The sequence below is a fragment of the Podarcis liolepis genome (genome assembly GCF_965112155.1).
Source record: "Podarcis liolepis genome assembly, chromosome: 16".
Lineage (NCBI taxonomy): Eukaryota > Metazoa > Chordata > Lepidosauria > Squamata > Lacertidae > Podarcis > Podarcis liolepis.
The window spans coordinates 34,100,168-34,112,544 of record NC_139567.1 but is presented as its reverse complement, the minus strand read 5'-3'; the positions used below and the strand labels follow the sequence as shown (position 1 = coordinate 34,112,544).

The 12,377-nt window shown below is 45.8% G+C and overlaps 2 protein-coding genes across 2 annotated transcripts in view; one reads left to right on the top strand and one right to left on the bottom strand.

The window, feature by feature from the left end:
* Nucleotides 1–7,722, top strand: part of CASTOR2 (cytosolic arginine sensor for mTORC1 subunit 2) — a 47,567-nt gene extending 39,845 nt beyond the window's left edge. Inside the window, exons 5-9 of the mRNA XM_083479656.1 lie at nt 208–331; nt 700–810; nt 1,990–2,072; nt 3,696–3,790; nt 7,105–7,722. Coding sequence (XP_083335782.1) covers nt 208–331; nt 700–810; nt 1,990–2,072; nt 3,696–3,790; nt 7,105–7,170 — 479 coding nt within the window. The 3' untranslated portion in view covers nt 7,171–7,722. The remainder of the gene's footprint in view (nt 1–207; nt 332–699; nt 811–1,989; nt 2,073–3,695; nt 3,791–7,104) is intronic.
* GTF2IRD1 (GTF2I repeat domain containing 1) overlaps nt 1–12,377 on the bottom strand; it is a 1,520,245-nt gene that overhangs the window by 1,301,474 nt on the left and 206,394 nt on the right. The gene's annotated exons all lie outside the window — the stretch shown is intronic.

Sequence of the window (12,377 nt, the reverse complement as noted above, 5' to 3'; positions counted from 1 at the left end):
TGCCTCAGCAGGTTGCTGGTAACTCTGTTGTGTGAAGAACTGCGCCATCTATTGCATGATGAGTTTCTACTGATGTGCTAGGCTCCCTGCCTCCAGCCCTACCAGTCCCAACAAGCGCAAGCTGCCGCAGCAGTAATAACTTCTTATCATTCCTGCAGGACGGAACCCTCTGTCTTTTACATCCTTGTGTCTCTTCCTCTCTTTCAGTTCAGAGGCCTGTCATCCACCCACTTTCCAGCCCAAGTAACATGTTCTGTGTCACCAGCCTGGACCCAGATACCCTCCCTTCGGTTGCTACACTCCTTATGGATGTCATGTTTTACTCCAATGGGTAAGTTCAAACCAGGGAATTGGGGTAGGGGCACAAGGGAGAAGGAAGCTTCCTTAAACCTTACAAGAAATGCCTTTGGACTTAACCCACTTGAGACAATTTCCCTTCATGACGCCCTGGGATTGCCAAGAACTCTGCCAGAAGCTTCTTGAAAGAAGGGGTGCCACATGATACCTGTTCCACAGCTATTGATCTTTTAGGGTGCACTTTGGAGCTCCCTGGCTTTTAGCTTGTCGTTGATTTCAGTTTTGTTTATAGTTGTTTTTAACTGCATTAAATTTGACACTTTATTCTTTTTGTAAACTGCTTTGGGCAGAATCAAGCAGCATATAAATTGTTCCCAAATTTGGTTCTCCCTTCCTCCACAGAGTAAAAGATTTTATGGTGGGCAATGAAGACTCTGGACACATTCGCTTTTTCTCATTCTCCCTCATTGAGGGTTACATTTCTTTGGTGATGGATGTACAGACGCAGAAAAGGTGAGAACCGGCTTCATAAATCCTATTCACTGGGCCTTGAGCATTTATTAGGAGACCTCGCATGTGCCCCCATGCAAATACACAGCACCCACATGAATGCCAAAAATCCAGCTGGCTCCTGAAGTAACTTAAAAGAGCCCCGGAATACATACGGGCTTCATATACCCATCCCAGAACATGGAAGCCATTGTCAAAAAGTGAGCCAGAATGGTGCAAGGGAGTTACACCAAGGGTGGGCGTGAGGGATGGGTTCCTGGGAGAGGAGATGCCTTCAGGAACATTCCAGGGAAAACAGCACTTTGGGGTGGTCTTTTGCGGGATCTGGGTTCGAATTCTTCTGGGGATCAGAAGAAAGAGCAGCAGGTGGGATCTTTTACTCCAGAATATATGTGGCTTTAGAATTTTATATTGGCCATGTCTTGCAAGCTACTTTGAGTGTCATTGCATTAGTTACTGTATTTTTCGCTCTATAAGATGCACTTTTTCCCCTCCAAAAATTAAGGGGGAATGTGTGTGCGTCTTATGGAGCGAATGCAGGCTCCATGGCTTCAGCGATAGCAACGCGAAGCCTTCGAAGTGCAGTGGGAGCGCTCCCACTTCGCTCCGGAGGCTTCGCGTTGCTTTTGCTGAAGCCTGGAGAGCGAGAGGGGTCAGTGCACACCGATCCCTCTTACTCTCCTGGCTTTGCTTCGCTGGAGAGGCCTTGCGCAGCTTTCCCTCTCTGCGCAGCGCCCCTTCAGCCAAGCGGGAGGAGAAATGGAAGGGGCTCCGTTTCTCCTGCCGCTTCACTGAAGGGGCGCTGAGCAGAGAAGGAGAGATTTTTTCCCCCTTGTTTTCCCCCTCTAAAACAAGGTGCGTCCTATAGAGCGAAAAATACGGTATATGTTTATTTATTAAATTTATACCCCGCCCTTCCTCTTAAAGGAGGCAGGGGTGGCAAAACAGTTTTTTGGTTGGTAGATGGCTTGATTGCATTCCTAGGCCACCTTTTTCTTCGAGGAGTTCAAGGTGGTGCACAAAGTAAACTTGAGCTGGCAACAACCCTAAATCTAAAAATCTTGCATCAAAGATGCCATAGGCCTCCCTGGGTGCATAAATGGGTGCTGGGTTTCTCGAGTTCTTTTTAATACAGCAGGACGGACTAAAACCTTATTTTCCTGTTCTCTCTCTTTTTAAAAGGTTTCCTAATAATTTGTTGTTTACAAGCGCATCGGGAGAACTCTGGAAGATGGTCCGGATTGGAGGGCAGCCGCTTGGATTCGGTAGGTTGTGCCTTAGAGGCTGGCTGCTGACTTGCTGAGGTGGGATTGACTGAGAAGCTAATGGATTTGCCTGTCGTTTCCCTGTCCATATATCCATCAGGGAACATGGGGTATACAGAGTAAGGCAGGAGTCGGGCTGCAATTCTTCTCTTCTGCTCATTGGGATATGGGGCACCTCTCCCTCAACATGGGAAGTCCCATTCATCCAAGCGGTACGGATCATTACCAGGGGGACGAGCAACACAATGCCCTTTCCCACGATACTCCATTGTTTCTAGCCCAGCCATGGTACTCCATTCCGTTTCCCCCTCCTTCCCACCTCAGCAAGTCAGCACCCCTGGCCTCCCCTCTCATGATCCTCGCCATAAAGATTATGCACTTCACGGTTTCGCAGATGGCTCTGTGCAACAGGAAATGCCAAGAGCAGAGAGCAAACAAATCCCTGCAGTAAACAGAGGATCTTCTCAAAGCCTCTGTTTCTCAGATAAACTCATTCCTGACGCTCCCTTCACCGCCAGTTGAAGGACCTGTGACTGCAGGAGCCAACAGGGCGCCCTCTTCGGCATAGGCGCCAACTCCTAGGGGCCAAGGCAGTGCCAGATTTACATATAAGCTGAACAAGCTATAGCTTAGGGTCCCACTTCTCAGGGCCCCAAAAAAAATTTAAAAGGGAAAAAAAACTGGATGTACATTTTCAAAATACAGTGGTACCTCAGGTTACAGATGCTTCAGGTTACAGACTCCGCTAACCCAGAATAGTACCTCTGGTTAAGAACTTTGCTTCAAGATGAGAACAAAAATTGCACACCAGCGGGAGGCCCCATTAGCTAAAGTGGTACCTCAGGTTAAGAACAGTTTCAGGTTAAGAACAGACCTCCAGAACGAATTAAGTTCTTAACCCGAGGTACCACTGTATAAGATAAAAAACAAATAAAATAAAACCTACATACAGCAACAGTGTTTTGTGTTGTGTAGGCTCCTGCGATATAAGTAATGGGCCCCAATCATTTTAGGTTAGAGCTTAATAATTATTTCACTATTAATATACTTAATTGTATTTCAGTTCAACCATTACTTTGAAAAAATACATATTTTGTTGGGTGCAAATGGCTTTAGATACCTATTAGGTCCATAAATTACCATATAGCATATATTCAACAAACAAAAAAAGTGACAATTTGTTGTTGACAAAGGACAGCTGGACATATAAAGGGCCCTGTTTCCTTCAGTAGCTTAGAGCCTCATCAAACCTAAATCTGGCCCTGGACCAAGGCAGTTTTGCACCCCCCCCTCCCCATGTATTTTTTGAGGGAGCCAGACACCCTCAATGATCAGAGGTTGTCTGGCTCCTCACAACGTCACACGCGTGACGTCAGGACATTGCGCAACTTCACTCCGAGCCCCCTCAATTCCTCTGTAGAGAAGCTGGCGCCTCTGCTCCTCTGTGTTTGGAACAATTTGAAGCTTTCCAGACTAGTCACCCTGGGTAGCCCTGCAGAAAGAAGATTATAGTAATCTAATCCTGGTTCCCAAAGCAGGAATGTCTGTGGCCCCATTGCATCTTTCCTCGGCTAACACAGGAGTTTGTAATGAGCTGTTGTTTTCTCCTCCTCTTTCCCCCAGATGAATGTGGAATTGTGGCACAGATTTCTGAACCGTTGGCAGCAGCTGACATCCCAGCCTATTACATCAGTACGTTTAAGTTTGATCATGCACTGGTAAGTCCCAGGATGCTACTGTTAAACCAAGACCATTGGTCCATCGAGAGGGAATAGCAGAGGCTGCTCAGGCAAGCTTTACTAGGGCATTGTGTTGTTGTTGTTGTTGTTGTTGTTGTTGTTGTTGTTGTTGTTGTTGTTGTTGTTGTTAAAATTTCTATACTGCCCTTCATCCAATAATCACATAGCAACAAATAACCCTCCCTGCAGTTTAAAAGGCCATAGATTGTTTAATTAGCCAAAGGCCTTAGGAAAAGAGGAAAGTTTAGCTTGTCACCTAAAGATTTACCCAGGCCTTTGGCCATTAAATAATCTATGGCCTTTTGTTGTTGTTGTTGTTTAGTCGTTTAGTCGTGTCCGACTCTTCGTGACCCCATGGACCAGAGCATGCCAGGCACTTCTGTCCTCCACTGCCTCCTGCAGTTTGATCAAACTCATGCTAGTAGCTTCAAGAACACCATCCAACCATCTCATTCTCTGCCGTCCCCTTCTCCTTGTGCCCTCCATCTTTCCCAACATCAGGGTCTTTTCCAGGGAGTCTTCTCTTCTCATGAGGTGGCCAAAGTATTGGAGCCTCAGCTTCACGATCTGTCCTTCCAGTGAGCGCTCAGGGCTGATTTCCTTCAGAATGGAGAGGTTTGATCTTCTTGCAGTCCATGGGACTCTATGGCCTTTATGTGGGGGCTATTATTAATATTATTGGTATCTGAAGAAGTGTGCATGCACACGAAAGCTCATACCAAGAACTAACTTAGTTGGTCTTTAAGGTGCTACTGGAAGGATTTTTTTTTATTTTGACTATGGCAGACCAACACGGCTACCTATCTGTAATTGTTATTATTGTTATTATTATTTTATTTGCTGTTTTTTATTATGCTTCAGATTATGTTTTTATTATCACGTTCCTTGAATTTGTTCTTAATGATCTACACCATCCTGAGGTCTTTTGATAGAGGGTGGTATGTAAATATAATAATAATAATAATACCCTGGCTGGCAGTGGCTCTCTAGGGTTTCAGGTAGGGAATCTCCCAGCTTCACCTGCAGACACCAGGTGTAATAAACAAAAACCTGCTCTTATACAGGGATTGAACTTGGCTCCTTATTTCCTCATGCAAAGCAAACCTTCTGCCTGAGCTGAAGCTCTTCCCTGTGGAGAAAGAGAAGGTCCATTTTGGACATCCCACCCGCCAGCGATAAAATATCTTAGGCCGGCTTTGGCAGCAGACTAGTGACGCTGTTAGGGTCTTTTGTTTTAATGTGTTTTAATGTGTGTGCCAAGTCGCATGCTGTGTTTAAGAGTCTCTCCCCTCACTGCCCCCCCCCCAAATAACAATCCCCATGATGCTGCCCATTACCTTTCCTACATTAAGCCTCTTTCGGAGAGAGCTCTGACCTTCTAACCCATTAAAAGCTCAGGCAGCAAATCCCAGCTTTTCTCCTCCTCTGGTCAGATTTTTTTGTTTTGTTTATATATATTTTGGCACCGGCCTCTTTTCTAGCCTGGAAACTCCAATGTGTACTCTGTTTTTAAAAAAAGGAAAAAAGTCAACACCATCTCAGATAGCGAAGGTCAAACGGTTAGATCCACTTGGTTTATTTCCTTAAACATTAACCACGCTGATAAGATAAGCCCATAAGAGCCTTCCTAAAGCTAACACACATGGGCTTATTTCACACTGGGGTGATAAGCCTGTGTCTGGGCTGTGCTACTTTGGAGGTGGCGGGGAGGGGGTGTGCCTGACATCAGGGTCCAAAAAGTATTTCTTGCACCTAGAAAACTAGCTGCTCAGGGAGAAAAATAGAGTAACATCCAGCCATAGATCTCAGTGGCAAAGTGCTTGCTTTGAATGTATAGTCCCAAGCTGAGATCCTGGGATTTATAGAGAGGACTGGGGAGGTTCTCTGAAACTCTACATAGATGCTGCCAGTCCGTGTAAGCAATACTAAGGTGGATGGACAAAAGTCTGCTTCCTTTTGTCCTTGGCACTCTGTATTTCTGCATGCAGGGCCTTGTTAGAGTGCTGTTACTGTTGTTGTTTGGGGGCGCTGTTTGTTTTTATATGGAGGAGCATTCAGTTATTGAACACCCCCATAGTTGAAAGTGGTTCATCCCTACAATTCTGGATTCTGCAACACACCCAACAGCTTGCCACTCACAGAACACCACCAGTTGGATATCCGCCTTGGCGGGGCTTTTTCTGGCAGCAGCCAAGGGAAAGCTTTTTAAAAAGTGCTTCTCTGCCATGTCCATTGAAGTGGCTGGACTGATTTGGATGGGTCTACTCTTGATTGTGATTTGAGAGAGCAATATCTGGGACACGGTTTTAGGGTGGACGGGGATACGTACGAGAACTGCACATTCTCTTTCGGCAGTGATTGACAAAAGAAGAAAGTTCTTAAGAGAGATTGCTGTGTTTCCCCAGGGAGAATCAGAATGTTAGGTTTATTTTAATTCAGATGTGTGTAACTTGCATTTTCTTTCTTTTTAGTCATTTCAAAATGGGCATCTTTTTTTTCCAAGGGGGCAAGGTGTGCTTTCCCAAGCAAACTTGAGTGTTCTGTGTTTGTTCATGTTGTCATTCGTGTTCAGCTTTACTTTAATACCGTGGTACCTTGGTTCTCAAACTTAATCCGTTCTGGAAGTCCGTTCCAAAACCAAAGCGTTCCAAAACCAAGGCATGCTTTCCCATAGAAAGTAATGCAAAATGGATTAATCCGTTCCAGACTTTTAAAAACAACAGCAATTTAACATGAATTTTACTATCTAATGAGACCATTGATCCATAAAATGAAAGCAGCAAACAATGTACTGCAGTCACACAATCAATCAATCGGTAGCTGAACTGGGTTCCACACAGTCACAAAAACAAAACCACAAAATAAACAGCAAAAACAGACCTCTGTGTAACACTCAAAACGGAAGTGTGACACTCAAATCGGAAGCGTAACACTCAAAATGGAGTACGTTCGGCTTCCAAAAAGAGTTCACAAACCAGAACACTTACTTCCAGGTTTGCAGTGTTTGGGTTCCAAGTTGTTTGAGTACCAAGGCGTTTGAGAACCAAGGTACCACTGTATTGTTAAACTTGGTTTTGCCGTGGTCCAAGGACTAGAAACAAATAAGTGAACCTGACTCAGCAAAGCTAATGCTAGATATCATCTTAACATTCTGTCCATCTATTCTGGGCACCCTGCAATGTTGCATTTATGACAGTTGGCCTATAATTTATCATATCTAGAAGTCTGAATTTCTATCAAAATGTAGCGTCCTGGTTTTCAGGGGTGGTTGTTCTTTCTTCCCCCCACTACAGGTACCAGAAGAAAATATCAACGGTGTTATCAATGCACTTCAAGTGAGTCAAGCTGAAAAGCACTAGGAATCCTTTGGAGCGGGACTAAGGGTGCATTTTCTGTCAAAAATTCTTCTCAGTATTTTCTTGGAGAAAGGAGAGAGAGAGAAAAAAAGTGGTTTGTTTGTTTTTTTACTCCAAAGAGAGCCTGGGAAAAGAAGCCGTTGCCACGTGTGAAGAAAATAAGAAACAAAAGACTGCTTGAGAGGCATAAATAACTCCTGATAGCTTTTTTAAAAATAGCAATTTTGAAAATAAAATCTTCAAAGGGGCAGAGCATGGTGAGGAGCAAGAAGGAAAAATGTTTGGGATTTAAAAACTGTGGAGGGTTTCTGAAGTTCAAAATGTACCAATTCTGCTGTTTTCTCTTTCAACCCACCCACCCTCTCCCCCTTTTACATTTTCATTTGCCGGTGTGACAGAAATACACCGTTATCCGAGGTTTGAAATAAAAGAGACTGTGTACTTCAACTGAGGGAGGAACTGGGATGGAGCACATTTGTGAGGATGGGAAGAGCAAAAGTGTAGCACGCATTTGCGGAAGAACAGAGAGAAGGGGAAATAAAATACAATTTTGGACTCTTGTCACCTTTTCTGTGAACAACATTAAGTGTGTCAGGCCAAGAGGGTCAATTGTTACAAGGAAGCGTCATCATGCTACGAGGACAAAAAGGGAGCCATCCTGTCTCAGACCATCTATTCCAGCATTTTGTTTAGAAACAGAAAGCAGAGGATGGCTCCATTTTAGCTCTGTATCGTCAGCACCAGCCTTTCTCAATCTTGGGTTGCTGTTGGACTACAACTCCCATCATCCCCAGTTATCAGGACCAGTGGTCATGGATGATGGGGGTTGTAGTCCAGCAACACCCGGGCTCTGCGTGATTTCAGGCACGGAGCCATTCCCAGCCCTACCCAGACGCCATTGGGGATTGAACCCAGTTGCTCAAACCACTACAGCTACAGCCCTGCTTCCCCATAGTGGCCAAGCAGATGGTTCTAGAAGCCAGCAGTGAGCATTAAGACGACAGGCTTTCTCTGCTTGGTTGCAGTACTGGCTCTGGTTTGCTCTGTTTGGCTAGCATGGCGAACACCTCTCAGGAGAGATGCCTGAACTGGTCTGATGCTCTGCGGAAACCACCTAAAACGAGTGGCCATCGCTGTGCTGTTTGGCAGGGAATTTTTCTCGCCAGGAAAAGGACTTCAGTGGAAGAGCCACAAGTTCCCAGTGGCCAAGCCACAATATCTCCCAATAAAAAGGCAATGGGAAAGGCCTGAGACCCTGGAAAGTTGATGCCAGGCAATGCTGGACTCAGCTGGCACAGCGTCCTCTCAATGGAGGCTGTGTCCATATGGGCAAATGGGGCACTGCCCCACCAACCTCTGCCTGCCTTCAGCCAGCCCCCACCTGCCTGCCTTCCTGGATGAAGAGCTGGTCCAGGGGGTGGCATTGCCCCCATCAGCTTCCTCCTCCTCCCTCTCAGTTTGCCCCTTGTAGAATTCAGCAGGAAAGACAAAACTAGACTGAGTTCACTCTGTTTGTCATTGGCTCTGGCACCACCTACTGTTGGGCTCCTTGCCTTCCAACCAGTCCCAGTGGATTGATCGGGTTGCATATTCCCAGTCTTTCTCGGCAGGCAAGACTGGGAAATAAAAGCACAAGCAATGTAGCTGCTCAAAACATAGCAGGATAATTTTTTTATAGGTGTTTTCAATGACGTTGGGGTGGATTTTTTTCCAGGGCTTGGTGCTTTTTCCCCGTGGAAAATGTTCCATGTTATGAGTTCATGAGCAACAGCCAATGGATGCCAACTGCTGGCACCCGCCGGTTGTTATGGACTCCAACTCTCATCAGCCCTGCTCGGGATAGCCAATTGTCAGGGATGATGGGAGCTGTGCCCTAAAGTATCAGAAAATTGCCCAAGGCAAACAAGAGATTTTTTTCAGTGCAAATTTTATCAATCCAATTCAAAGGTTTGTGTCAGACCCAAACTGCTGTGCATTATCTCATTTTCAGCAGGTTGGAGCAGAGATGTGAGGGTGGGGCAACATAAGAAGCTGCTTTTTATTGTCAGGCCATTGGTTTCTCTAGCTGACTGGCAGCCGCTCTCCAGGGTTTCAGACAGAGGCACCCTCTCAGCCCTTCCTGGAGATGGCAGGGATTGAACCTGGCACCTTGTGCATGCAACGCAACTGCTCTCCTCCTGAGCTATTGCTCTTCCCTGTTTGGGAATTACAGTCATTTCCCTGTAGAAGCCAGTGGGCGCAATTTGAATGCGTTCTCTTGGGCATAGCCCATTGACATGAGTGGGATGTGGTGCTTGTGCCCTCTGTTGTAGAAACTGACTTGGATCCTGGTCAGACGCAAAATGGGACTGATTTTGTTTGCTTAGTTCCTCCATTCAGAATTGCGAGTTAGCCATTGGGATGCACTGCTGATTTTTTTGGGGGGGGGGGACTGAAATGTTGATTTCGGAACATTTGTACTTAAAAGAACTTCTCTGTGTCGCTGCAATTGTACGTCTCTTAAGAGAGCCCTCTGCAGTCTTCTGGTACATCTCTGCTGAAATGTTTTCCAATCTAAGCAAGTTTCACTCTGCCTCTGTCTCTTTCTCTTAATGCCAGCTTGCTACTTTTCTCCAGGTGTCTAGTAATCCTCCTTCCTTCCGGTCCTGATGTCCAGGCGGTGATTGCCATTGCTGATGTAGCCAAAATGGTACCACCCACTTCCTCCTGGGGCTTCTTCAAGGCAATGGTGACATTAATTGGCAAATTCCTCTTTGCAGCTTATGCCTCCAGGATGACGGGGCATTTAATGATGAATTACTCCCTTCATTAGTCAGTTCCTGTTCCGTGTGGAGGGAAAGGCTTTATTTACAAATGCCTTCTCGTTTTCTAAGGTATTTTTCATACTATATAAACAGCAGCATCCAGTCCAGAAAAAGTATATCAAGTGGAAATCAAGATCTCCACCATGAATGGAAGTCAGTTAAGTCACAAATAATGCTGGAAGTCACACTGAACATGAAGCAATAAAAAGAACAGAAGCCAAAAGAAGGAAGCTTCTAATTAAAGTTGCTTAGGCTCTTTGTGTGAGCAGAGCTCCACTGTAAGCATTCCAAAACACACATGGGGAAGATCAGGGCTGAGAAGCTTCTCTATCTGGACTTTATGACTCTACCCCACCTCCCACTCACCCACTTCTGTGCCCTCCTTCTGCAGGGCTTTTGCCTTGTTGGGAAGCGTCCTTGGAAGTGTGCTTATGTCTCTTCCTTGGATGGGGGAGGAGAGAACTGTGTGCACAAACCGCTGACTTTTACATGGTTAGAATCTGGCCTACTGGATAAAAAGCAAAGATTCACACCAATTGTTCTGCCCACTTTTTGCATCTGGTCCTTCCCAGCCACTGCCATGTGCCTCCCCCTCCCCCCCCAAAAAAAAACACAACCCTGCAAGCATGTCCCACAGATGAAAATGCAGCCCTCGCTCTAGAAGGATCTTGGCCACAGAGGTAATATGGTGGTGTCTTATTAACCAATGCCCAATACAGGGAAGCACATTTTAAAATTCTATCTCCAGCTAATGACTGAACCGGCAGTACCGCAGCTCAGCTCAAGAGCTCCCGAGACAGAAGCAACAGCTGCCAGATTTGATAAATTGCCTCGCCTAGCAGCCGAATGTTGAGTGCAGTGCCGTCATGTGGCCACTTATCAGAAGGCAACAATTTAAATAGGTTCTAAATTTAAATGGACCAGAGCATGCTAGGCACTCCGGGTTTTCATTGCCCATGGCTTATTCCTAAAATGCCTGAACAATAGTTTGGATCGCTTCTTTCTCGCCGATATAGATATACAGTGGTGCCTCAGGTTAAGAACTTACTTCGTTTTGGAGGTCCGTTCTTAACCTGAAACTGTTCTTAAACTGAGGTACCACTTTAGCTAATGGGGGCCTCCTGCTGCTGCTGCCATGCGATTTCTGTTCTCATCCTGAAGCAAAGTTCTTAACCCAAGGTACTATTTCTGGGTTAGCAGCGTCTGTAACCCGAGGTAGCAGTATACTCAGACCGGAGGGGGCGTCTTTGAGGGCTGAAAGTGTGAGGCAGGGGAGAAGGAAGGAAGTAGCCAGGTACACTTTACAACAACAACCACTACTACAACAACAAATGCACACCACTCTTTCTCTCTCATAGGCCAAGGAGCTGTTTCTCTCAAACTAAAGAGATGGTCAAATGGCGTACCCTTGGCTCATTCCTCTCCATCAAAAACTATGGGAGTGCAAGGGTAGGAGAGGGGCAGAATAGAAGGGAAGGAGGCTTGAACCCTCATGTAGATCAGCACTGAAGGCATGGGCAACCCTGACATGTATGTCATTCACGCATTTCCTCTCCTCCTGCCCCGGCTGCAAGGAGATCAGAACTTTGCACTTCCCTTTTCAATTAACTGCAGTTTCAGCATCGTATCTGAATCCCTAGCTCTGGTTCTGCTAAAACAAGACACCTTCAAAAATAATGGTTTGATGTGGGCTGGTTTCACTACACCATAGTTATGGCTAACCATGGTTTACACAGGTTCTGACACACTGCTAAACCGTGGTTGTCAGGAGAATCAACAAGCCCAAGTTCAATGGCACGATATAATATGTTCTCTATTTGGGTGCAGTACATAGTGAGAGCTAAGAACTGTGAAGGGAAGGAGCCAGGGATACGATGAAACTTTTCAGTAAAAGTTTCAGCGGTTGCTTTCAAATGAGACAGCGATCCTGCATTGCTCCAGCTGTGCTTGGACTCAAACTCCCAACATCCCTTGCCACTGACCATGCTGGCTGGGGGCTGATGGGAGTTGGGAGTTCAACCACAGCTGCAGAGCCACAGCTTCCCTAGCCCTGCTCTGGGACAATAAAGAGCTGGGTGCTAGAAAGAAAGGAATAAGGCAAAGACATTCAATCATCTCATAAGAGCATCTTTCAAAAGCAGCAGCGTGTTCTACAATCCCGCTGTAAACAAACCCTTTTGCTCTGACTGCACAGCAGTGCAGGCTTCCTCGCAGCACTCCCAAGTCCTTAGCAACCACTTCGGAAGTACAACATTACGAAGACGGCCGAGCAGCTAACGATTGTCCTGAGTGAACAGCTCCCAAAATTTGTGCAGGGTCCCTCTGAAAAAAAATCCTTGTTCCTTTGAAGCCTGCTGCCATGGTGACTTCATTAAGTTTGCTCACAAGGAATTCAGGCATCAGTCC